The sequence below is a fragment of the Falco peregrinus genome, chromosome 6 (genome assembly GCF_023634155.1).
Source record: "Falco peregrinus isolate bFalPer1 chromosome 6, bFalPer1.pri, whole genome shotgun sequence".
Classification (NCBI taxonomy): domain Eukaryota; kingdom Metazoa; phylum Chordata; class Aves; order Falconiformes; family Falconidae; genus Falco; species Falco peregrinus.
Genome location: NC_073726.1, coordinates 76448452 through 76475272, shown reverse-complemented (window position 1 = coordinate 76475272; position 26821 = coordinate 76448452). Strand labels below are relative to the sequence as shown.

General features: G+C 46.2%; 1 protein-coding gene across 1 annotated transcript; it reads right to left on the bottom strand.

Annotated features, from left to right (window-relative positions):
* SSPN (sarcospan) lies at positions 1 to 26573 on the bottom strand. The gene is made up of 3 exons (XM_005240106.3): positions 26115 to 26573; positions 12386 to 12472; positions 1 to 6923 (listed from the first exon to the last, which is right to left on the bottom strand). The coding sequence occupies exons 1-3, from the start codon at positions 26442 to 26444 to the stop codon at positions 6558 to 6560; spliced, it is 783 nt and encodes a 260-aa protein (XP_005240163.3). The 5' UTR covers positions 26445 to 26573; the 3' UTR covers positions 1 to 6557.
* Between the last annotated feature and the right edge of the window lie 248 nt (positions 26574 to 26821).

Sequence of the window (26821 nt, the reverse complement as noted above, 5' to 3'; positions counted from 1 at the left end):
TGAGGCAAGTGAGAAAAGTTTTATTAGAAATAAAGTGGAGGTGCAACTCCTGTTAATTCAGGAGCACAGATTTTTGCAAGCCAAGATCCTAGCATTTCCTTTTGTATGCAAGAAAAAATGCTGAATCTGAAAACAGTAGCCTTAACAGAGTATATATGGATATATGAGTACAGCCCGCAAACTGCCCTTCCCCACCCTTCAGCCCAGTTAGGTTACAAAATTTAATTCCTGTGGCGACAGCAAAGTCCATCAGCAAAAAGCCTGGCTGGCTGGGTCCCCATCTGATGCAGTGCTCTGGTGTTTGGGAGACTTGGACCAGCAGGGAAGAGCCCGTACAAATATACTCTTTTTCACGTTCCTGACGTAACACCAGTCTGGATCATGAAAACTGAAAGCCTTTAGAGTGCCTGATTTATGGTGGCTTTCTTCTGTCCTGTTTCACTGTTTCTCAGTGTGTTAGCAGGCTTGGGGCAGTGAATCACGACAGGAGGCTTTTACTTTTCCATCAGCTTCCCTTGATTCCCCTCCTGTGCGTGCTGCCCACCTGCTTGGATTCACAAGGTGGAAGGGAAAGTGTAAATGTCTGTTTTCTGTTCTTCCATCATGATTTTTCCCTAAACTATCCCACCAACTCCCTGGTGACAAGTATAGTCAGTATAAATGGGGATAGCCACAGGGCTTGGTTGACTCAGGCGTGTTATGGATCTGGGCCACCAGCTGCCCCTGCCCTCCCTGTGCCAGCACTGGGAGCTGTGGAGGTGAAAGAAAATGTCCCCAAAAAGATGCATCTGTGCAGCTCTGGCTCCAGCAATGATGCTCCCAACCAGCCCAATGGAAGACAGATCAGGCAAAGGCTTCCTCTCATCATAGTTTTGGTGAAAGAGAAATCTCACACTGAAGTAAGAAGAAATCTCTCTTCAGTCATCTTTGGGCCATTAAAAATCCCAGTTCTCTTTACACAGCCAGAGAGAGTGAAATGGGGTTAAAAACCTGCCTTGCACAAATATCTCATTTCCAGGACAATTAGGGCTCTTACTGAGGGCTGCCTTCATCAGTGTCACTCTCCATCTCTCCCATACCCCGAGGTCAAGCCCAGCGCTTATCATTCACAATACATCTGACTGAAGGAGAGGCGTGCATTCAAATCACCCTCTGCAAACTATTCTCTCGGCTCAGGTTGGGCTCCCACTTGTGTTCAGCAGCTGGCTCTCGGATGCCCATCCCAGGCAGGAATACCTGGGTACAGCCGGGTGAAGCAGGGAGTCATTTGTGAGCCGTGGCGGGTCTCCCCTCCATGCCCTCGCTGCAGTCAGCCACCAGGCCTTAATGGCTACACTTTAATGCAAAGATGGCTTTGCGGAGTGGGAAAGCATTATGATAACAAATGCATCCCTGAGGGAAATACATTGCCCGTATCTTCTTTAAAAAAAAAAAAAAAAAGAGAAAAAAGAAATCCCACCCACCTACCCCCAACAAGTCTGAAGTTTAGATGAGCCTTTCAACTTCTTGGACAAAGGCATGGAAATCAGGTACCAAAACCAAAAGAGAAATATACGCCTGTCTTTGTAGATGCAATCATCATTTATAATATTTGACTACAGAGCCAGTTTAGCAGAGGATAAATGTTACTGGCCAGTGATTACAGGAGGCAGCAGCAGAGCAGAAAGCAAAAATCCCTGGGAGGGGTACTGCAGAGACCTGAGATGAGCTAGCACCAAACTGCATCTTCTCGGAACTGTTGCTACAGGTGCTACAGTCCACAGGCAGCCACCTAAAAATGAGCTCAGGAAGATGTCAGCTGAAGGTACAGCGCTGCCTGACGTGACACGGCAGCGGGCTTGCATACATCTCAGAAAAACTTGGTCCTGCCTTGGGATTTACGTTACAGGCTGACAGCAGGAGAGATCCTTGACTTCAGCCGCCCCAGCCTGGCCAGGAGCGTTGGGTCCCCACTGCCTGCCATGCTGCCCGGTGCCTTAAGGAGGCTTTGAGCTTCATGCTCAGGACTGAGCTGCTGTTGTTCCTCTGCACCTCCCTTGAATCCCCCCTAAGCCAACACCCTTTGCTAAGACCGAAAAACATTTTCCAGACGCAAGCATGTGTACTTGTGTGGGTGGGTGGGGTGCAGGGGACTATGAAAATTTCAAGGGGAGGTATGACATCCTGGCTTTCTAAATATAGAGGACCTGAACTGCAGCTTCTCTCACACGCTAGCAGCGTGCTTTCTGTTTTGAAAGGCCCCCAAAGCAAATATTGCACTGGCTGGCAGCATGAAGAAAAAAAAAAGAACTAGTCCTGTGAGTCAATTACAGTTTCCAGCACTCTTGTGCAGAGCTGTTTTTTAGGCAAAGCTCCAAGCGGTGCCCACGCAGAGCTGGCCAGGCCGGCAAGGCGCAGATGGCCATCACGTGAAGGTGGTGGCAGGAGGAGTGGGCTGGTGGCAGCCCCAGCGAGGGGCCAGGACACGGCACCACTTCCCCGCTGCCCACCCGCCCCTGTCCTTCCAGCAGCTGCAGGAGGGCAGAACGGCACAAAGCGCAGCACCCCCACCAGGAACGGGTGCCACCTCAGTGCCTGATGGGGTTGAGAATGTGACATTTTGGCTCCATGTAAGGCACTGTGTCTCGGTTCCCTTTTCGTTGCTGTTATTGTCGCTCCAGTATTTGCATAGCACAACATCAGAATGCCTCAGAGCCAGAGGAAAGTGGTAGCTGCTGCTTTGCCTTTTAAAAAACAAGCAGTTATCCATGCAACACCACCACTGCCTGCGTGTGTTCGGGGTGGAGGAGCAGGTACGTCACCAGAGGGTTACGGCCTTTGGAAAAGTTTCACAGAACTAAATTTAATCGAGACTGATGATCTTTAAGCTAAACTATAAAACCCAGCAGAGAGTTATACCCCAGTAATAGACCCTATTAGAGGGTCTAGCGCAGTCTATAGAAAGGATCTCCTCTCTATTAAATTCTCTAGGGCTTGAGTTCTCATTTACACAAAGGGCCCTTTTAGCTGTGTAAAATTGCCATAAAGTGGGTGTAAAAATGATTGATGCTATCTTTACAACCCCTTTACACTGGGAAAACAGTGTAAAGTGGCCAGGGTACAAATAAGAATCACACCTGGGTTTGTGAGGGTAAATTACATCGAGTCCTTCACAAATTCTGTGTGTCCATAGCAGTTTAATTCTACCCCCTCCTGTGGAATTCACCCAGAGAATAAATTTCCAGACTTTAATAAAATGTCTTTTTCTTCAACGCCTCTGTCCTTTCCAAGCCTTTTAGTCCCAGCCTTTCTCCTGGTGCAGTCCGTGTGGACTCTGACACCAGGAAAAGGCTGGGAGCTGCCTGAATATGCTGTGGGAGGTGAAAAACCTTTAATTAGTGCTTTCTGAAATTACTGATCTGAGCAAAATACATGTTGTAAAACCATACCCAGGGGGAAACTGGTTCCAAAAGCTACCGTGTCCATTTCCCCATCTCACCTGTTTTCATTTTATGCTCTTGAGATATATAAAGAGATTAATACAGAAGTTAGTCTTTGCTAGATCAAAATACCCCATATTTATTCATTAAGCATTAAAATACCAACAGAATATATGATTAATATTGCCTTCTTCCAGAGCAAAGTGTTAAACTGCAATGCGCTGCTTAGTGTAGTGAGCTTGGTGGTGGTGGCTGGAAGCGGAGGGTGTGCTGGTATGGGGGTGCACAGCCTGCCAAGCAGAACAGGCTCTCTCATCCAGATCTCCCTTCTCTTCCCCCTTGCCACGCTGAAGGCATTTGCAGTGACTCCGTGATCATCACCGCCGTCTGTCATGCTCTAGAGGAGTCCCAGCAAATTTAAGCTCAGGGTGAGTAGGCAGAGGCCATGCAACGTGAGCCCAGCCCATCTAATAGGGGTGGCCTCTGGGAGCCCAGCACCTGGGAGGTGACGGGAGACTGGGAATGAAAACATGTGGGTGAGAGGGAGGTCAAAGGATTAAGGAGACAAAAGCCCGGCTCTGGTGGAAATGCTGCTCTGTCAGGGCCAGCCAGCCGTCTCCCACACCAGCTCGCTGCTGCCAGAGCTAGAGCACTGCAGACGAGCCAGCTTCTGAACAAGGACATTTAGGAAAGGGCAGGGTGGGGAGCATGTCCTGCTCTGCCAGCAGAGCCTTGCTCTTGCTTCACCAGTCATCGGGGCTCAGCGTCTGGAGAGAGCAGAAGGAAATCCCAAAGCTGAGCAGCCACTCTGGCTCCCCTCAATCCCGTTCCTGTTTCTCGTCATCTTCTTTGCGGAGAGGAGAGCTGCATTTTTGGCCAGAGGGAGAGGCAGGCACAGCAAGGGTCACATAGGTGGGAGGAAGCTGTATCCTCTTCCCTAGGCTTCCCCAGAGAGCACAGCTGGCATTGTGTGAAGGATTGGGGGAAAAATCAACACCTGAGTACAAGCGACAGGTGAGAGGCACCCCCACGTATCCATCTCATACAGGAGGGTGGCCCTGGAACAGGTCCACCAGTGCTGCTTGCAGCTGCCCTGCTGGAGCTGGGGGGGCCGGGCTGGTTCCTGCCACCACACGGACAGCCCTGCCGATACCCACGGCCGGGTTTCCATGGCCGGCTCACCTGCACACTCCGCTGCTGTCTCCAATTGCTCTGAGCATGCCTGGGAGCCAGGCTTAGGGCTTTGGATGGGTGGCTACACATAGGCAAGCAAACAGGCACCCTTCAAAGCCATGCTTACTAGTTACTGTTATTTTTAGGTGCATAAAAAAGGCCATTTGGAAGCTGGTCTCAAAAACCTTCGTTTTCTGAAGCTCCTTACTTTGCAGCTTAGCAAGGAGCACCTTGGTGATGCTACGTCTTGAGCATGTACACCAAGCAGTGCTCTAGGTGGACCACAGGAGTCTCAACTACGCTGTGATCTTCTGATGCTGGAGGTATGCTGGTCTAGCCCTGGGATGATGGGTGATCACCATATGGAAGACAGGTTTTGGGTAGGATTAGAGCTACTTAGACAAGTAGCTTTTTGCCAGACTGGGTTTTTTTGACTTCCTGGTAGCTGTTTTTGCTGCAGAAACAGAAAGTTTTTGCTTCTTCGAAGCCTTATAGAAATTTTATTTGCTTCCTCCTTGCTAATGATTATGGCACGTTTTTTACTGGCATGTGACTGCTCCACCCCACCTCAGAGACACCCTTGCCCTGGCCAGGATTGGGAAATCCCTAGTCATGGCAGGGCGTGAGCACCAGCTGCCTCGCCCTTGCACAGACGTGTATCATCAGGCAGTGCAAAATGCTGCATTTAGAAGTCCATGCTGTGCAAGTGGAAATGACAGTTTGAGGGACAAACCTACGTACTTGTCTCGGTATAAGGCTAATAAGATGTAAAGCACTTCCAGAGCCACACTTTCAGGGTGAAAAAGCACTGTTTGAATGACATTTGTCATTCCATACTGCTTATTAAGAAATCGTTGTTCTTTTGCCCTCATCATTATAAACGATGTCTTTGGGAGACTGGCAGTCTCTTCTTGCTTCCCTCTCTCCACCCCATTTCAGAAACATTCATTGTTGCAGGGATATATCTTTCAGGGCTGTTGGCCCAACTCCACTGCTGGTGTGTAAGGCTGATTGTCTTCGGAGAAGTTACACCAAAAATGCATTTGGCCTTTTGTGCTTGGAGTATAATTGGTGGAACTGGCTAGATGCCGGGTTTGGGAGCCTGCAATTACAGCAATGTCAACATCGCTTTCAATGTGACTGGTGATTTAGGGTCCTCCACTTTAAGAGTGCAACTCAAGGTTTCTTAAATTGGTCTTTTCTCACAAAGTGCTGAGCACTCACACTTCAGAAATCTGTCTGGGGTCTCAAGCAGGGCCCACCAAATCGCCATTAGTCAGCACACTCATATTGTTTTTTCTTAGTAATTGGATTAGGTAACCTATATCATTAGTCACTCTGAAAAGCCTTATATATATTTTATACGGCAGTCATCAATACATTCACTTTGCTGTTGGTCTCAGCCTGTATCAGAAGAGGTCTTAACCTCCCTTATTACTTTTCCATATGGTAAATCCCCATCAAGTTAGTGTGGATTATACCCAGAGCATCTGAGAGACAATATATTCCCTAAGCATGATCAGCATAATTATACTTAAGCCGTTTGGACCAGATCCTTGCCTGGCAGAAATCAGTATAGCTTCTCTGAAGGCAAGAACAGATACCTACTGGTGAGGGAAATGGACCCTATTTCTTAATGGCTGTAGCCCTGCACACGAGTTCCCGATGATTTTTTAAGCTCTTATTTTGACTATGGCTATTAAAGATCCTCTTTGGTGAGCATTTGTACAGCTGCATCTTTAGGACTTTGCAACCTCTACATAATCTCACAAGAGACCTTTTGCAAGAGTAGCCATATGAAATGCTCTTTAAATGGCTGAAAAATATATTCGTTAAAGCTGTGTAAATGTTCTTCCTTGTCAAAAACCTTATAAACACCCATCCATCCATGGTATCTATGGTGGCAGTACGCTGATATTTTCCATTCCCTGGCTACACCCCCACCCACCCCCGCCAGCCCAGACCCTATACTTTCTGTTGCTGGCAGTTGGTAGTAGTTAAAGGGTAGAACCGAACGCCCACATAGAAGACCTGGTATCTGTGTTTCCACATCACGAAGCATGCTGAAAGACACACCAGGGCTGCAATCAGATTGAGAACCATCTGCAGAAGTAAGTACAGGTTGAGCATGCCGGTGAGGCTGCCGCAGTCGGCTGCATCCTGGTAGACAAAGGTCCTGCCGAGGGGGTCTGCAGTGTCCAGTTTGCACTGGCAGGACTCAAGTATGGTATCACAGGTAAATTTGGTCATCTGCAAATAATGGTGTGCAGCAAAAGCCACGGCCAAAACACAGGCAACCAAACCCAGGGCACTCAAGAGAAAATACATTAGCTGAAAGAAAGAAAAAAAAAAAAAAAGAAAGAGAATAAAGAACCCACTCTTTTTCCAGCTACACAGAGAATGAGGAACACAGAATGAGTGCATGCACATGTACTTTGCAGGGAATGCATGCATTCAGTGTACCATCTGGATATTGTGAGCTTAAAAAATTGCAAGACAACTCTAACTCCCTTGCGATGCAAAGTCCAGCAGGTCATCTCAAGAACTAGTAATTCTACCTTGCATATTTTATATGAGTATTGCCTTGCAATTTTGAGACTTGATGAGAGCACCAGGAAATTGGTGTCCCTGTACAGCCAGAAGTTTTATATGGAGGGAGGGAGCATCTTCTACTGTTGTACCTGCATTGGCTAGACTTACAGTCATCAGCTGAGAGAAACTATTGCATTTGCCTTGAAGCAGAGCTCAGCAGACTGAGGCTTGGGCTGACATCTTATCCCAGGCTGTGCTGAGAAGTAGGTGTTTTTGAAACTTTGCTCGTATGTTATTCCCGGCTCTTGGTTTGCATGCCCAAACAGATCTGTTTTATACTTGCAAATCAGGCAGTGAGGTGGCTGATCTCCTGCTTGTGGCCCTGCGAATGCAGCCAGCCTGCTTTGCTTCCTAGGTCCTACTGTGGAGCGGGAATGCAAATCTCCATGAGAAAGCACATGCTGTGCTCAATCTCCTTCCAAAACTTGCCCCATAAACATGGAGGAGAAGCCTTTCAAAGGCACAAAAGAGCAGTGAGCAGCTGTCATTTTTCAGTGTTATGACATGAGAAGGACAAGGGTCTGCTTGTCACCCCACTGCTCCTTACACCAGTAGCAGCTTTAAAATAGGGTGGCTTTTATCAAGGATAGCTATACAGGGTCCACCCCACAAACACATGGGAACTGGCAGCAACTCAGGGCCTTTGTCACTCCAAGTTGCACCTGAGACCTTTGGGTACCACAGCATATGGACCTCCCTTGCTTTCGATAGCTGGAACTGGCAGTAGCTGTGCTGCATACAAAATATGTGTGAATGTATATTAAAATCGTATTCTGTGTTTAGCCAAAATAGCATTTTTAGTTCTGTTCAGCACTGTAAAAACATTTATTTTTCTTGGCATCTTATCTGTCAGACACATGGCGTGGTTGGGAATCTGTTATTTTAAACAGCAGCTTCTCTCTTTCTCTCTCTCTCTCCCTTAACCTCAATACTACAAGCAAACTATCAATATAAAAGCATTTTTTATGACCTTGAAACTCCAAGTATGAATGTCTTGATAAAATTCACACTCCTGGTGTATTTGTCTTATATCTACAGTGTGAATCAATCTTTCTATTCAGTTGCCAGCCTGAAAAAAGTCTTCGGGCTTATTGCGGATCTTAAAACACTATATGCATTTTCTCGCCCGTATGACCGAATTCTTACAGCAAGATCTTAGTTTCCAAGACTTGGCTACTATTAAATTTAATGACTTCCCTTGCAGCCTTAAACCAAGGGCAGCTTCAAAATGAGGGTGGCTCTTATTAAATGCAATTACTTTACCCCCACAGCTTTCAAGGTAAAGGTCCATGGGAAAGGTGAAGTTGGAAAATGGGGACACCTCCTCATATAAAGTGCACAGAAAACGGAGTGCTACTGACTGATGGGTCTCCTCCAAACAAAAATGTGGTAATTCATGTCGATGGCATTACTTGAAAAGATGGTGCAAATGTATTTGATGGGAAAAACGGAAAATGGACAAACGTTGATGACTGTTCCTCTTTGAGGGATGAAAGTTGTTCTGCAATGTAGAAGTCCTAGTGAACTGGCTGCAGGTCCCTGGATTCAGACCAGCAGAAGACAGAATCAGGCCTCCCTAATAAATGAGATATTAAGCCAAGACTGCACGATGTGCCTGATTCTCCCTTGGTATGTATTTTATTTAGCTGCCAACTTCTATCCAAAGTCAGGACAAAATAGCATTAAATCCACAACCTAAGTTACACTCCAGGTACAGTAAACAAGAATTTGCCTGTTATGTACCTAAAGGGAAGGAAATCTCAGAGTCCAGATACACAGGCAGCTCTTACAGCAAGCCTCAGAGGCGAACAGAGATGTGTGGGGACATAGGGCAATTTCCAAATAGCTTATTATTCTCACAAGATGTTTGCAGAGGAATCTCTCTGCAAGCAACAGAAAATGAACAAATTTCCAAATATCAAAGGTGAGGCAAATGCAAATACTGCTTGTGAGGGAGCACAAGACAGCAAGTGTTGAGATCCCATCTGCAGATTAATCACATGCCAGACCTGGAGGCAACTTCAACATCACAAATACAACTGCGTAGTGAGCTCTGCCCAGGAACCAGAACTTGCCACTGGAAAGCTGTTTTTTAACAGCCTCAGAGAGCTACGCACTGCAATAGCTGCTTAAGTAGAAGGAGAAAAGGGAAGCGAGGAGAGACAGCATATGATGAGGTCAGAGCCTGGCAGCTCATCCTCCTTCAGATTCCTCATATGGGGAAGAAACATTTTAGCAGTGTTTACTGGCACTAGTTTTGCTCCATGCCAAGAAGAAAACAAATAACCTAAGATGGATTGAATTCCTCGTGGAAAAGGCTTCCAACAGTTATCAGAGGTGAAACCAGAAAGGTTTGCAGACGTGGATCCAGGGGACCCCTTTTGGAGGCGGTGGTGGCTCGGGTGCAGGCCTGTGCAGGGAACAGGAACTGTGGTGTGTGCCACGGTGTGGGCTGCTGGCGCTGGCTGGGCAGGCGTAGAGGGTGTCATGCTACCGTGGGAGATGCTGTGATGAGCACCACAGTGATCTGTCAATTAATAGCCCTGGAAGTCCACAGGAGACCTCAAGATTTTCCTATGTGGTCATTTTTTTTTTGCCAAGGGAAGAGGATCTGCCCTTTTAAACTCACACGTAACAGCTGGGCATGCTGCTCTGCCATGCTGCAGGGTATGCGTCCTGCAGGTGCAGAGGTGGGGCAGGGGCAGAAATTTAGCCTGGGACCCACTGTTGTCCCCCTGAGGGGCAAAGCCACCCTCACTTTGGGTGGTGGTCTCCCTTTCTCATGGATGCACAGGGTGATGCAGATGCCTGCAATAGTCTCAGGAAAGGACTTCTACCGAAAGCAGTTCTAACATCTCCTTTTTTAACAGGACCCAGGACTCACGCAAGTATGAAATGAAAGAAGCAGCTGTCGAGAGGGAGGAAGGCAAAGAGGACTGCAAAGGTCTCCTCCCATTTCCCACCACAAGGGAGTCACTCACAGTGGTCATAGGATCTAGGATCACCTCAGGGGTTCACCAAACCCCCCGAGGCCTCTGTGTGTGTGGTCCTCCTCTCCAAGTGACTCTTGGGTTACACAAGGGATCTTGGATGGCTTACTGTGCTCTGGGAAAGCCCAGCCAGGATTTTCATGTAGGATGGTGCTCAGCAGCCACGTGCAACCTCGGTGGGCAACAGCCACCAGTGCGAGGGCAGGGCCTGGACTGGGGAGCAAGTGTCCAGGAGGACAGTCAGGGCTGTCCCAACAGATAGGGCTAAACCTGGTGCTGGATGAAGCATCAGGCGGAGCAGAGAATGACCCAAGTTGCTTGGGTTTGTCTCGTGACTGTAATTTTGCATCCTCAGCCTTGTCACCAAATAGCTAATGTTCATTGTTTGATTCAGACATTTGAAGATCTGAGAAGTGATACTTGGAGATTTAGATGAGACCTGTTAGATCAAAGCTCTGGAGGAGACTCTTAGCTCCTACTTTGTTTAAAATAGGTATGTGCCCTGAAGCCAGAAGCTGTTTGTCTGGAGGAGCAGTGACAGGGGGAGGGGGGGGAGTGACGGGGGTGGGGGGGTGGGGGTGGGGGACACTGTGGGATAACAGCTCACAGTGGGGATGTGGGAATGTGGGACAGAAGTGAGCAGCTTGTGAATGATGGAGGATGGAGTTTTGTGGTATGGTGCAATAGAAAACGGTGGGAAGGTGGATTTTGGGGAGGTGGGTGCTTTGTGAAGGCAACAGTACATGGGCTATTGACTGAACCAGAAGTCTTTCAATGGAGACTTTAGTTCTAACTCTGCCAGGTAATGAGGAATGACCCATTTTACATGGCCTGTGGAGCACTTTAAAAATGTTTATTTTCTTGCAGGAGTAATGGCTCATGCTCCTCACTGCCAGGGTGGGTGGTGTTGCTAAGGGTGGCAGAAACATCTGGGCTGTCCAGCCTGACATGCCATTCCCACCACGAGGGATGACTCCCTTCCTGCTTGGATGCCAAGTTCAATTTAATGCTGCAGGGCAAGCAATAAAAAGCTTGGCGTGGCAGATCCCGCCCAGCCCAGCAGCTCCCTGGGCAGCTGTAACGCTTACTTGTGGGTATAAAGGTGATGGGGCAAGAATGTGAAGCCAATCAAAGGGCAGGAACAATTGTTCTTCTGCCTTCCTTTATGTAAATACAGGAGAAGCTTGAGAGAGGCACTAAAGACACACCGGGGTCTAATATCTGAGGGAGGATGAATGCTAGGTTTCAAAAAGCTGTTCCTTGCATTTGATTTCCTTCTGCCTTTCTCAGTTAATAATCACTGTTATTTCGTGTTGCTTGCGTCGGTATTTTCCTTGGTTATTATGTGTCTGTAAAATATTAAGAGCCCTGAAAATTACAATAATAAGGAAAACCAGCCCAGAAAAATGGTGTTAAATATGCCCCATCTGGAACAAGTGTTCTCAGCCTTTCTTTTCTCGTCACTCACCAGTGTCAATGGAGCACAGTTTTGGGGACTGAGGCGGGGCATCATGCATGGTTTCTGCACTACTCTTGCAATGTTTGGAAGGGGATTTGTTTCGTGGAAGAATGCTTGTTCCCATGGTTTGCTAACACTTTCCCATGTCCACTGTTGCCTGGCCCTGACACAAGGCACCGTGTGCTGAGACACGGCTGCCAGCGCTCAGGTACAGCCTCTCTCTCCTCAGCCATGGAGGCGGGCAGGTAGAGATTTCCAGCCACAGTTTTTAATTTGCCTGTGGCCATGCTGTTTCTTATTTCATGGCGAGGAGCGAAACTGCTGGGAAGATGCTGAGATGCTTCTTAGTTCACATTAAAAATTAAAACTTGATTTAAGTGGACCCATTTTATGCCACCCTACTTCTTACCCAGCCCTCTCTGAATACCTCTACTTAATCAGTAACCCTCTATCTTTGACTGAACATGTCCCAAATTATTCCAGCTTTGTCAGTCTGAATGTCTTTGATAGTCTTAAAACACGGCAAATAAAGTTGTATCATGTTCTGATTTGAAATATTTGTTATCTGAATTTCCCCTTTACAGGCTACAGTTTCTTCCTTAGCTGCCTGAAAAATATCGGAAAACCATTCTTGCATTTCAGGTGCATTTTCACTTCTTTTCATGTGGTCTTAAAAATATCCCCAGTATCAACTTTTCTTATTATATTTAACGACATGAGAAGAAAAAGAAATTTAAAAAAAGTCGAAGTACCTTTACTGTGAACTGCACACACGTCTTCTCGTCAGGTTGGTACGAAATACAAAGCATAACAAATCCCACTAAGGACACAACACAGACCTGCAAGGGAAGAGAAGTAAATTGTGTCAAAGTTAAAAAAAAAAAAACAACAAACAAACAAAACCCACAAAAATATTTTTTTTTCAAGCCAAAACACCTTTCTGCGTTAGCAGGATCATAACTCAAGGAGCAGCGTGTAAGTGAGGTTGTCTGAGTAGGGGCTACAGCCATGCATGTAAGAGCCTTGTATGTGTGAATGCACTTCTGAGGAGGGAAGAGCTTTAACCTTCACTTTACAGATACCGAGGCACAAAAAACTTATTCAGAGACTCACAAAAAACTTACCTACAAAGACACATCCCAGCGATAGCCTCTAGGAAGTGTTTCAAGTTTTTGTCCATGTAACTAACGATCAAAAAGGAGCAGAAGGCTTATGAAGTTGGGCTTGCAAGCCCAAGGAGCACCATCCTATGTACCACTGGGTGCTGACAGGGGTTTTATGTCACCAGTGCAGGCTGTAAACCATTAACCATAGCTGCCACTGGATACGAAGCAGCACAGTGTATAGCAGAGGCTTTCAACCTCTCCTAGAATGGACACCTTACCAAAGATGACATCTCCCCTGCAATCTGAGACTGTGTTTTAGCCCTGTGGCAGTAATTGCTGAAGGTTAACAGTAATGGAGAATTATTTATGCACTTTATTATTCATTTAGCTGTCTGTTATTAATTCTGAAGATTGAGATTTACTTGCAGGAGCAGATATTCACTGGTAGGCATTTTCCAACCATGTAAGGAGGGAAGATCCTGCTCTGAGGAGCAAGCCCAGTAAATACACATTCCTTTTTTAAGCAGTGTTCTCTGGGTCCCCCCATGGTGTTATGCACACCGGTCAAGTGCCTTCCTCTCCCAGGTTTTTGGAGGACCAATGAGCAGACCTAACAGGAGGACAGAGGAGCAGCAGCTCTGCACCTGGACTGCTGCTTTTTGGCAGCTTTCCCCCTGCCTGGACAAGAGAAGCCATGTCCCCAGGTGCCCAGTGAGGGCTCCCTGTGCCACCGTGGGGCCGCTGGGTCTGGGTCAGGGCACCCAGGGAGTCTGGACTGCACCCATAGAAGAAGAGGGCATTGCCAGCGGCTGAAGCTACGCTTGGAAGAATCCGTGCATGATTTGGGTTGCCCTGAAAAAACAGGTGAGTGGATGGGATGCATGTGTTTGTAAATGGCACTTCATATCACACCTTTAAAAAAGGTCCAGGTGTGGTAAGCCTTAATGTAGACCTTAGCTGAGATCAGCCAGTGTGCTTTCAAAGGTCTTGTCTTCTTCACACAGGACCAGCAGCAAGTCTTGGCCTCCTTGCTAGGAGCATCTCGATTATAAACAATAGCTGTTAAATTCTCAGTAACTACTGCTAGAATCAGTATTTCCACCCCCCCCCCCCCCCCTTCGTTTTACTTGGGAGGGTTGAAGACTTCTCATTAATTTGGGGCTTCCTGCTTTCCCAAAGCAGCAGGATTTGCCCTCTGGGGCCGGACCCAGGTGCCAGTTGCCTTTGATTAGGGCTGGGACTGTGCTGCAGACATGCCTGCAGGAGTGCAGGGCTCCTTCACCGTCCCGTCCTCGCCTGCTTGCTGCATGCTCTGGCTGTGCTCAGTGCTGTTCACATCCCGATTTCCAGCTCTCTAGGGGAGTGCTTGGCCTGCAGTGAAAATTGCCTAGCTGCCCTTTTAGACAGCACTGGTTCAACACTCTTCTTCTGTGATCTGATGCATAAAATACCAAACTTTTCTTTGTATCTGCAGTATTGGTGTAAGCCACTAGACAGCCACCCTGTAAAGGAAGAATGCTGCTCCACACACGGATAGTCATGCCCATCAACAACCTGTGTGATTAATAACACTTTTTCCCATGAAGTTTTATTTCATGTCATTTCAGTAGGACATGAATAGGAAGTATTGCCTGAGAACATTTCTAAAGAAAGCGTCAGTATTATTTACTCCTTTCCATGTCATGTGTATTTATATTCTGGTCCTATGACTTACACATGGCCTCCAATTTATTTGTTTTCTTCTTTTTATTGTTGACAGCCATAGCTGACAGGGTTGTCGGGGGAAAAAACAACCTTTCTTGTCAAAGGTCCTTCAGTGCTGGGGGTTTTTTTGCCCTATAGAGCTTCTGTGTGACTCAACCATGTTTTATTTCTCAGGATTAATCGCCTGTGTCCTTGGTCCCTTGCACTGTATATTAATCTTTTAATTCAATTAACATGCCCATAAAACCTAAATCTTAAGGAGATCATATCTCTAGTAATATCCAAATGATAAATACCCCCAGTAGCAGCAGTGGCTGAAGGAAAGAACCTGCAGCGAGAACAAAAAAGAAAAAAAAACAACCCCCCCCAAAAAGTCTTAAATACACTTATTTAACATTACATCCCCAAATTCATGTAAAATCAAAGGGCTGCTCATGTCAAAGCTAGACCTAAGTATTCTCAGGATCTGGTGCTGATGGATCTTGTTATGAGCAATAAATCAAATTTGCTTTGCTTCAGCTACACTAGCAGGCATTTACACTTGCGTGAACTGAGGGCTACGTTTGCCTCCAGGTTACTCCCATGAGATATCATGGGACTGTGCCTGGTCTCCCATTCCCATTCCCGTTTCCCCACAGACAGCTGACAGAGCTGCATTCATTTCCTAGGGCAGAGTCAGATACCAACGGTGGAATTTACTCTTTACCATCAAGTGCCTCGTACAACTTCTGCAAAAACCCTGCTGGCTTTCAATGTGGCAGGATCAGACCTCCCTCTTCAGAAAGCTTCCCATACAAAAGACTGTCGTTTAAAAGGATTTCCATTCCTGCACGCACTTTCTAAAGTTCCTCTGGGATTTAAATAATATACTCAGGGATACTTGAAGAGGCACATTTGTAGAGAGGTATTTATAAAAGATTACACTGGGTCAGGATTCCGGCAAGTCTTGGCAAGGATATTTGAGAAGGCTTAAGTATTTCTTTTGTAACAACACACCAACCTTTTTTTTTAAACTAGAGATGTGTATTTTTGTAAGTGATGGTAAAAATAATACTGCTGAGAATTATGACCCATATATTTTTTACATTTCGGTTCTTTAAAGGTAAATTCACTCATTGGAGCAAACCAAAGTGTAGAAAACAGCTTTATGCTCCTATTTTATACATTATTAATAGATCCATTTTGAATTATACCTGTGAAGTGTAATAGAATAACTATAAAAATCCTCTGGTAAATATTTGTTAGGACCCGCTAAGTGACTAAGACAGCTGCAGGCACGTTACAGATGCTGTTGATGCTGATTGCTAAGTAGCATTAGGTAATCCTGCGTCCTAGTTCTTCAGTAGCCACTGCAATATCCCAGCGTGAAGCATACGTTTCCAATGCCTTATTGACTAAGTACACAACATAAAATGCAATTGAACTTGCTTTAGCACTTGCTTGCCACCAATCGGTATGCATTTATTATACAAATAAAATAGATTCCCTAAGAGCTGCAGAATAGCGGTTAATTAGATCAGCTCTTGCAACTGTTATCTGGAAATCTAGAAGTATGCATTTCTACGCTGAGGAAATTTCAACCCAAGTTTATTTCAAGATCCTATTTCAAAGTTTTACAGATGGACTAACACACCCTTTGCGGAATAGCTAGTGACGTGAAAGGTTACCCAAGGAAAGAATTTAAATTTAGAAAAGTGCTGTCTAGAAAAAGACTAGAATGTGATACAAAAGTATTTAGGAAGGGTACAGATTTAATTTTAGTTACAGCATACCCTGTGGAATCCCCCAGTTCACAACCCAGGGAAAACAGCTGTTTACTAGAGCTGGCTGAAAAACTTTCAAGTTTATCCTGTGGAAAAGTTTTGATATTATTTCTTTTTTGTGGGAAGCTGCAGGCCTTCCTTCTATCGGGCAGGAACATCTCAGAGCTGAAAAGTAACTTAAGAATTACTGGGGTTTTAAACCACAATCAAAACAAAAGTAGGCATTTTCGGGGTTGTCCCCACCCTAAAGAGAGCTAGAGCCTGTTGTCATGAGATCTGAATTCAGTTCCTACAGATTTCGTCAGGAAGGGAACCTGATCCCAACTGCATTTGGGAGTGGGTCCCAGCTGATTTTCCTGGGAGGATCCCTGCACCCACAGAGATCCAGCATGCAGTCCTTGGCCCTTCAGAATTTTGGCAAACCAACACTCTCTGTACACACACACAGGTTAGCACAACTGGGTGTTTCTCACAGGCTGAAGCCTCACACACTGCTGCAAAACAGATGCTTCAATGGTAAGACTGACACCATACCACAGTGCACATTCAGCACTTGCAAGGATCATGCCTTTACATATTTCCATCATCTCAAAACCAGAAATTGAGCAGTAAAGAAGATTGATCTCCAGCTTTATGTACCCAAAATCTCTCACTATCAGCTTTACTTGAGCCAATGTTGTTGTGCTGAAGATCTCCAGCTGTCACCGAAGCATGGTGGGCTGACACCCTGCCCAGCACAGCGCCGGCATCCTCCTGCACCAGCCAACTCTGTCCTTTCCACTAAACTTACTACACTTCTTAAAAGTGTCACAGGTGAGAAAAACAGGCTGATCATCTCTGACAGGAACAAACAGAGGTGGCAATGCAGAAGGGCATTTGGACAAAGCCCACAGACATCGCCACCCAGCAAGGACCACGAGGGTCAGGGCAAAGGAGCTGCTTTCCCCATCCTTACCTCCCTGCAGTGCAACCATGTCTGGTCCTGCACGAGCTAAGCACAAGGCATATAAGTGGCACAAGGACACCATATGGCAGTGATGAAGATGGTTATGTAATGTACGTAATTGGGGGAAATACGATCACATAGGGCATAAATTTTTGCTGTGGTTTGCGTTCATTATCTTTGCACACTGACATATTAATGTGGTTTGATTTCTTTCAACAGATTTCAAAACCACAGATTGCTCTAATATGTCTGCATCTCTCCCTTGTATACTTTTGAAACTGTTTTTTCTTTTGTTATTGCTACGGTTTTAGCCCCAGTGTTGCTACAGAATAGGTGATTTTCTCCAGGAAAGTGCTTCGTACCCAGAATACCTTGGAAACCCTGGCACGTGAGGCTGGTAAAACAGGAGAGCTGGAAACATTCACCAAGAAATGAAGGAAGGAGTCAAAAATCTGGTTCAAAGTAGCATCTTGGATCTTCTCCTCAGAACAAAGCAAATGCTGCAAACATGCAAAAAAGATACAGTATAGATCCTCTGCTCTTTATGTGCAGGCTTGTTAGCAAGAACTTCCTGCAACAACCTTTAGGGGCAGAAAGCAAACCTGTTGGAAGACGGTACCTCTCAAATACTCTCAGTGCAATGCCACACAGCATTGCTAAAACCCACAGTTGAACTCTTCCTTCTTGGTAAGAATGTAAACTTTCAGACTTCTGGGGGAAAACTACTATTAACAGAATTAGGAAGAGATTTCCATTATGGAAGAGTTATAGTTGCGCACTTCAAGACACTATGGATGTTTCTGTTCGTAGGGACAAGAGTAAAGAAATTCTCTCTTCTAGTTAATTCTGAGGTCTCTGCCTTGCCCTGGGAGGCAATACTTGGCTTGACAGCTCACCCACCTTGTCAGAAAGGTTTAGCTGCCTTCCATGCCTTCAGAGAAGCCATGTTATCCACCAAATTTAACACTCCCACTGGACGCAGACTTTAATGCAAGAAAGAGCATGTTCCTGTTGGCTTTGCCATTAGGAACTAGGATCACCTCTGATCCTCTGATGCCAGACATCTGTACAGGCTGTTGCAGCCAGCAACGCTGATGTTCATTCGCTTTATGAGGTTTGAGAAAACTACAATGAAAATGGGTGCTACAGGCAACTTTCTCTTCTAGCTTTCATCACCCTCAGGTCAGCCTGGCTCTCACTACCACATGTGAAAGAAGCCAATCTGTCACACAGAGGTATTATGTCATAATGTTTTTTTCTCCTTATAGATTTTTTGTTAGATTTAGGGACAGTCTAGTTGCATATAAATTACTTCCAGAAATAATAGCTGTAATAATAATGATAAACATGTATATTGTGGTTGCAGGCAAAGGACAACATCGTCTAGGAAATCATTCTCTTAACAGCCATAAACCCCATAATATCTGACCATCCCTGTCCCACCTACAAAATAAGTGATGTCTTTACTATGGGTCCCTTCAAGCCGTGCAATAACACACTGTGACAGATGCTCAACTTTCTTCTAAATTCTGTGAAGTCATCAACCCCCTGCAAGAACATTCATAATCCAATTAAATCATATTTTTCTGTAACGATCTTTGCTGTTTAGGTCAGTTGCTCAGCAGTGAAATTGGTCACTTGTGCTATGGTAAGATTAAATTCCCACAGCAACAAAGCACTGCAAAGACTGCCATCACTTACAAAGCCAGGAGCTGCAGCTGCAGTCCATTACTGCTGTTAAGTCAGAAATACAGTGCTGGGTGATCAAACAGCTGAGGGTACCAAAAAACAAAAAAAAAATCTAAAAGTTCCCAGAGCCAGCAGTGATTTGCAACATGAGAAGTGCAGGATGGTACTGAGAGTACTGTATGAACATGACTCGTGGTTTGAAATGTGTCTGTGACTGTGAAGCTATGGAAATCCATCATCTCTATAGTCATAAGGGTACCTAGGCTGAGGAAACCTGTTTGAACAATCTCCCTCTCCAAATCTTATCTAGGCTTTCTGCACAAACGTAATCCAGCCGGGAACTCTGATGTCCTCCCTCTTTCCCCTTGAGGCTGTAGCTAGACCAGCGAGTTAAACCACAGAGGTGTCCAGGCTGAGATCAGCACTTGACCGCGCATCACACAGACCTCTGGTGTGCAGACACCTTCTCAAACTGTTCTTTCAGAACATTTCAACATTTTTTCCCATCAAAGTTTTCCACTTTATCCCTGTTCAAAATAAAAGTATGGATTTCAGTTAATGAGGCATCAGTGCACAGTTACCCTTAGGAAATGGTAAGTTTTAATGGCAGAGGGCTCTGAAGAATACAGCTCTGGTTCTACATACGTATATGCCTATAAACAAGCACTGGAAACCTTGCCATAGCATATTTAATGCAGTGTGCCTCGTTGCATACCGTCCACAGTTTCACATACTTCAATTAAATACCTAAACTTGGGGGCTCTTCTTGAAGGCAGTCCTCCCTCAAGCCTTTTGATGTTTGCCCATGGCTAATTGAAGCTAGCTTGTATAAAAAATGGATGCCTGCATGGCTATAATTTCCATTAACTGCTTTGATGGCACCAGTTTTTAAGTGTCACCTTTTATTAAAAATTGAAATCGGTTTCCCTTATAACAAGTAAAAGTTAAAAACCCAGCAAGGCTGTATAGGAGGTAAAGCCTGACTGAAAGCCACCTCCACAATTGCTGCAGGAAAAGGTGTCAAAAGCAACAACAACAAAAAAAGACCAGCAAGGGGCCAGGGCTAACAAGAAAATGTCTCCTTTCAGGCTTTAAAAGAGAACATATTTCAGAGTTTTTTAAATAGTCAATCATTCCCCATATCAATATGGAAGGGGTTCGGTTGCCTCTTGCTCTAGCTGGGGAAGCTTCCCAATTATTGACCCTCTCTAGGAAGATAAAAAGGTTGCCTCATGCGTAAAGTGGTTGTCTGATGTTTGGCAGGGCCACCAACGTGCAGCCAGAGTGTTTGGCCTCATGGAAAAATGGTATATCCAGCAGGTGGGAGGATCTGGAAAGCGAAATGCAAGGAGGCTGACGGGGGTTTACCCATACAGGTTTGCTTCATTTTATCATGTGATAGACCCTCTGCAAAAGGCTTTTAGGTGCAAACATCCACAGAGCCTCATCTGTGGGGAAACTGTCAGACACAACGTGGCCCTTGAACAGCTTTGTTACGCTGAGCCAGGGAAACCATCTACATTACAGGAACAGCTGAGGTACAGCAAATCCCTTCTGGTCCAGACAGCACAGGTCTAACCAACCCCAGCTAATCATCAGGACACATTTAGCCTCAGTTTCTAATTTGTATCGTTTTATAGCATGGTACCATCCTTTTTTCCCCAGATGTCTGTATATGATGCTTCATCCTTTCAGCATCCATCTCACAATGTTCTCAAAGCTTCCCTTAAGAGTTTGTCCTGGTTTCAGTTAAACCATGACACAGTTATACACATTGCTATTGTTGTACCCGTTTTCAGGATGAAAAACACATCCCCTGGCCTCTCCCTGTTGCCACCTTCTACCATTTCAAAAGTTCAGCTTAAGTTCAGGGGTCTTGCCGCTTCCCTGGGTACTGGGGATGCTGGAGTGACTTCGCCAAGAGCTGCACAAGCCAAACGGGGTGCTGGGTGCAGGGCGCTTGTCACACTGCCTTCCTGCCCTTCCAGCCCCAAAGCGACGCAAACCCTGACAACCTAAAGAGGCAGATGCTGGGTCAGCACTGCCTGTGACAGGCACCACTATTGATTTTGGCACTCAGGTTAACCAGCCCACAAGCACATGCTGAGTCAGTGGCAGGACCTGCCATCTGAGTCAGGCTGTCATGCAGAAGTACATCAATTAAACAAACACCTCAATTATCAGCATCTGATAGGGATACGCAGCGTTGGGAGACAGTCCTGGCTGTTTGCTACCTGCGTTGTACTAAGCATCGAAAGATCTTTGAAGCATGAAAGCTGGCCACACTGCTGCGCCAGCCCAGGCTGTCTTGCACCGTTCCCTGATGCTGTCATGCAACGCGCTCTCTCTCGCCCATTGTCTCCTGCAAACTGTCCCTCACAGCTGGCTTTTCCAGCCATTGTGGGATTTGTCTCATCTGTCCTTGCCTGTGAGACACTCCAATAAAAGAATTAATTTCCTTTGGTGAAGTTTTTGGTTTATTTTTTTTAAGAGTTCTTTAAAAAAAGGTATGAAAAATTAAATAGACATAAACTTTTCTGACTTCAGGTAAATGAAGAATAATTAAACTGCTTTTTCAGTTAAAAGTCTGCCTGCTTTTTTGCACCACAAAACCCCACATCAGCCTCACTCCACCACGGCAGAGAAACCAATGCTTGAACACAGATGCTAAAAAGCAACGAACCATAGCTACCCCTTGGGTAAAGCTCAGGGACCCTCTGATCTGGGAAAACCCCCGGGGAGATGTGGCTCTGAAGGGCCTGAGCAAGGAGAAGTGTCAGCGCTCCTGATCTGGGAGCCTGGCCCACGGCAGATCTTTTGAGACACTTTTTGCAATAAAATAAAGGACAGCTGGAGCCATGATTGCTGCCTCGAGCTGCTTGAGAAACAGATTTTTTTTAAATGTTTTTTAAAATCCCAATTTTATGTACATCCATACATATATATGGATTTTAAATAACTTTCTGACAGAAATAATAAACACCCTGGATAATAATTTCTGATGAGCATTTCTGTAACTTTCTTAACTGCCTGAGTCTGCAAAAAAGGGAGCTTGCCTGTGAAAACTCTGATACTCTCTACTTTTGATCACAGTGGAAATAATCTAAGAGCGGATTTTTCAAGGAGAAATACATCGTTTCTTCTTCTGGGTGTCAAAAGGCCATGAGCTAATGAAAAAGAATGAAAAGGATACCATTAATATCTACTGTTTCTGCAACACTTTTCATCCAATGATCTCAAAGCAAGGGGTGACAGATAGCCATTATTAACCCCACTTTACAGGGGAAATAACAAAGTCTTAGCAAGGTTAAGTAACTCGCCCAAAGGCTACACAGCAGGTCAGAGGCAAAGCACAGAAAAAAAAGAAAGCCCTGCACTCCTGGGTGGATTTGTGAAGTTTGTCCAGGCTCAGGAAGGTGCCAGGGTGGTCCAGCCAGCAGTTTCAGGTGCTTGGGACAGGTCTCACAGAGGAGACAGGCAGCTGCTTCAGACCTGGACAACTTTTCTGTAAAGGGATACATTTATATGTATTATTTTAGAATAATAAATAGTAGGTGAAACAAATGCCATCCTCACTGTGTTTAATTGCATTTATTTGCCTGTCCCTAGCAATGTGGCAGAGGCATTTTACAGGGACTAGTTTGCTGAACCTGAAGCAGAAGTGGTAAATCATGCAGATTCTGTGGTTTCTGTCCATAAACCTTTCCTTTGGTTTCTGACTAATGCCCACAGATTTCAGAAGAAATGCGTTTCAGACTAGCAGGTTTTAAGTGGTTTTCATGGGGTGAAACACTTCTGATACAATGCAAGCTGTATCATTTCCTTCTGCAGGAGCTGCGGGAGGGAAGGGACGGTGCCAGGCAGCCCTTGCAGGGAACCCATTCAGTGCCGGGCACCTCCTCCACTCCTCGTCAGCAGATCACTGGCCACGTTTATTCCACAAGATGGTGAACTTAGTCCCTGGCCTGTTCTATCCTCACAAACCTAGGTGGTCAAGTTTTGAACCAGTTTAATTTGGCCTGCCTTGCATGGTTTTCCTAGGTAGCATTTTATTCTAGCTTCCTCTCTAAATAAGTTCCTTTTCATTCATGGTAATGTGCTAAAGCACTTGATTTTCGGCAAGGAATAGTGTCACCATTTTGCCACTAATAAAGAAGAAAAAAAAATAATCTTTCAATCAATCAGGGCCTATTTAACACATTAGCAATTTTCCTTCATTTTCCTGTCATCCTGCATTAACAGCCGTGGGGTCAAATCCAGCCCTGGTGTAATTCCAAAGGAGTAACACTAGGAATGAGCTTCACCCATTATCTCTAATGTTGCTAAAAAGGTCTCGATAATAGATTTTTTAAGTTCTGGATTCTGAATACTAATCAAGTCCTTTAAAGAGAGCACTTGAGTGGGATGCTACTAAAACAAATATGTTTTGGTATTTTACACCACATCTTTCTGTTCTGTTGCTCATTTTTGTGCAAATTAATGAGTTTTGGGAAGTCATTTCCTGCCGTGAGGTTTGTTCTCAAGCAGCACGTGGGTCATCTATCCCCTGCCTACATGCCCTACATGCAACCTCCCATAGCAGCCCCAGAGCCAGCCATAGGACATCCAGTCCACACACAGGAAGATGTCCTAGCCAAGAGTCCTCCTTCATGGACCAGTTTCACCTCAGATCTCCAGAGGCCAGTCCTCAGCACGCTCCCTGCCACAGCTCGCCAGCAGCACCCTGTGACCCGCACACCCAGAAACTCCAGCTCCGCAGCTACCAGCCATCTCTGTCCAATGTCCCACTGGGCACCAAGTACCTCCACGGAGGCATCACAGCACAGGAACAGAGTAAATGCAGCATCGTCTGTACCATCTGCATTTTGCCCCATGGTGCATCAGCCATGGCCAATGCTCCACATGCACTCTCTTGCTGGGAGGCTCCGGGGCTGCACCACCACCTCAGCCTCTCCTTTCTAGCACCGGTTTCCCTTTTACCACCTTCTCTGCTGACACCAGATCTCTCTTTCCCTTCTGCTTTGGGTTGAGGGTGCAGGAGAGGAGCGTGGTACCCCAGGAGCCTGCCTGGCCACTTGCCCCCAGTGCATGGTCCGGCCATCACTCTGAGGGCAAAACAGGGGATCACCAAAAGCCATTTTGAGCCAGGGAGGAATCAAACTGCATTTGAATGTGCTGGTGGCTCAACATCCCACCAGAGTTCCCAAGGTGAGAGTCACTGTCTGACTCAGACTGTAGGTACAGTAACCCCTCCCCAGGGGTTCCTACCTGCAGCCCGCAGGGTGCTCCGGCCGTGCCGATAGCTGGGGCACCCTGTAACATGAAGCAAAATGAAGCCCTGACCCCCCCAGCCAGCACAGTCCCCGGAGCTGTGCTCCCCCCGGGTTTATCCTGGCTGGATAGTGAGTGCGGAAGGTGACCACCATGGCTGAGAGCTGAGTTTTGCTTTGAGTTGGGGATTAGCTCAGGAACTCACATGGTGAGTTTTGCCTGATTTTCAGGGGGGAACTCTGCAAGCAACTGAACTTTGCCTCATGTGGGCATCTAAATGTCACTACTGCTGGCAGCTGCTGCTGAAAACAAGAGCCATTGGAGCTCTGTTTTCAGAAAGTAGTGACTCTGGTGGAGTTCCAGGCCTCCCTGAAGGAGATCAGGCATATGTGGTTGTCTTGGATGCTGTTTGGACACTGATGACATTCACATGGGCCAGGGGCTGCTGCCATGGTTTTTCTCATATCCCTGTCTGTGTGCTAGTTTAGTCCAGCTCACTCCTTCCCCAGCTTTTTCCAGCAAAAAAGCTGTTTCAAACCTGGGATACTACCAGTGCTATCTGGAAAAGACATACTCTGACATCCCCAAAATAAACAAAAGGAGCGAAAATGTCACATGCCACTATTTTATCATCTGTACTCCCCCCTGGCTAGCTTGTAACAGTCAAAAACCCAGGAGGAAGTTCTCCTCCTAGGCAAGGGCAGGCTCTTGCCCTGCAAAACATCACTGAACTGTAAGATACCTCTTCGGTTAGAAGAGAAACAAGAAGGGTGAGATGACTCTTCCTTTGGGAGCTCAGGCTCTTCTCCTTCCACTCTTTGGAGGGTCGCCCAGCAGGATTAATACAGCAAACCCCAAACAGTTCAGGTGTTCAGATAACCCTCCGATAGCAAGGAATTACATTTATGGGAAATGCTCCTATAGCTATTTAGCACATCAAGAAATCTTTTCTCTAAGAACCTAAACACAAATTTATTTTCTGGGAGTTCTTACTGTCTAACAACACCCAAAACAGTGTTAACACATCAGTATATATTTTCCTGAAGCCTGCTGCCTAGGGACAAAACCTACAGAGCAAATTACATCCATGTCACATCCCAGGCTCATAACCACCAACCCTGTCTCTCCACAGGCAAACTGCATGTCCCCGAGCACACAGGATGAGCAGAGTCACACCGTGCATGACACCAAGACTCGGCAACTCCTCCCCACCTCTGCAGGGGCAGCCAGTGCTGAGGACCAGCCTGGGCTTTCCCACCACCAATGCCTCCTATTTCTGCCCAGCAGGACCCTGCCCTTTACTCTGTCCCCGACAGCCCGTGTGGCAAGGCTGGCGTGTCACTCGAAACTGCGCATGACTTGGCGGTGCTGCCGGCGGGCCCTGGGACAGCAGAGTCCCTTTCCCTGCCCTGTTACTCACCCACCAGTGCCGTCCCCCTCCCCACAGCCCCACGCGGTCTCTCCCTCCGCTGGGGGAGAAGTTGGGGAGCAGCGGGCAGGAAGGGGGTTAAATTGCAGCAGTTCTTCAACACAGCACAGCAAGGAAACTCGAAAGACAGCCATTGCTCTCCTTTCGCTATCACCGACGCGCTCAGCTAAAAGTTGCGAGTTACAGAGTTATGCTGTCAGTTCTAAAACCTAATTGTTATGGTTTGATGGGGAAAGAGGGAAGGCAGCGTAAGTAACCAACATATTTTCTTTCAGCATCACCAGGCAGGAGTTCACTGCAAAGCACAAGCTAATATATACATCTAGTGAACAGCAACCCTGTATTTTATTTAAGGTCTGTTGGTATTGCAGGGAAGAATACGAAAGGTTGTGTTATTCTGCAGGAGCAGTTTCCTCAGGAAAGTATACCCAGACATTTAATCCCAGGAATATTTATAGTTAGCATAACTCAAATGGTGTTGTGCATGCAGTTGGTTAGTCTAAAGTGGAGCATCATGCAGCTTGCATTAATGTTGGCAAAGGCACTTTATGGAGAAACAGACTTTATGCTTACAATTATCCCAGCCCAATATGGAGTGTCTCTGACTAGCAGAGAAGAACTGATGCCTGCCATAAGGAAGCCCAGCACTGTTACAGAGATGCCTAATGCCAGCTGCAACAAAGCAAACAGCAGCGGGAAACGGCAGCCACAACAAGTGTGGGATTCCTCCTCCTGGCCAGCTTTGGGATCCCCCTTGGTCTTCTTCTGCTTCTTCTTCTTCATCGCGGACTCCTGCGTCTTGCTCAAGTCGGTGCTTTTCTCCCCTTCGGGTGCCTTCCCTATCTGGCTCTGGTTTTTCAGGGACGTGCTGTGCTGGGCTTTCTTCTCCTCCTCCTTTCCCATGCTGATGAACTTTAGGTTTTCACGTGCTTGTCTGTGTGCGCACGCTGATGGGGGTGTGAGTTTTTTTGCCCCCCAAAGCTTCGCTTTGTGCTGGCTGAGTTGTTCCTGGTATTTGAATCAAGGAGGCTGAACAAATATGGAAAACATTTGGAGCAGATTGTCAGAGCTTCAAAATGCCACATATAGCCCAGAGAAGAGGGGGATTCAAGGGGGGTAGTGAACTGCCAACGGGCAGTCGCCAGCTCTGCACGGGGGCTGGCTGTGCACACACGGCTGAGCATGCGTGCTGCCACAGCTACATAGGTGTGAGGACACACGTGTGTGCATGTTTGTGGAGGAGCTGGACAGGCAAATAGCATGCAGAAAGTCTCCCTTGC

Coding starts and splice junctions, on each gene's coding strand:
- SSPN (XM_005240106.3), bottom strand. CDS start 26,444: ATGGGAAAGGAGGAGGAGAAGAAAGCCCAGCACAGCACGTCCCTGAAA. Junction 12,473..26,114: donor CATATTGGGCTGGGATAATT/GTAAGCATAAAG, acceptor CTTCCCTTGCAG/GTCTGTGTTGTGTCCTTAGT. Junction 6,924..12,385: donor GTGTGCAGTTCACAGTAAAG/GTACTTCGACTT, acceptor TCTTTCTTTCAG/CTAATGTATTTTCTCTTGAG.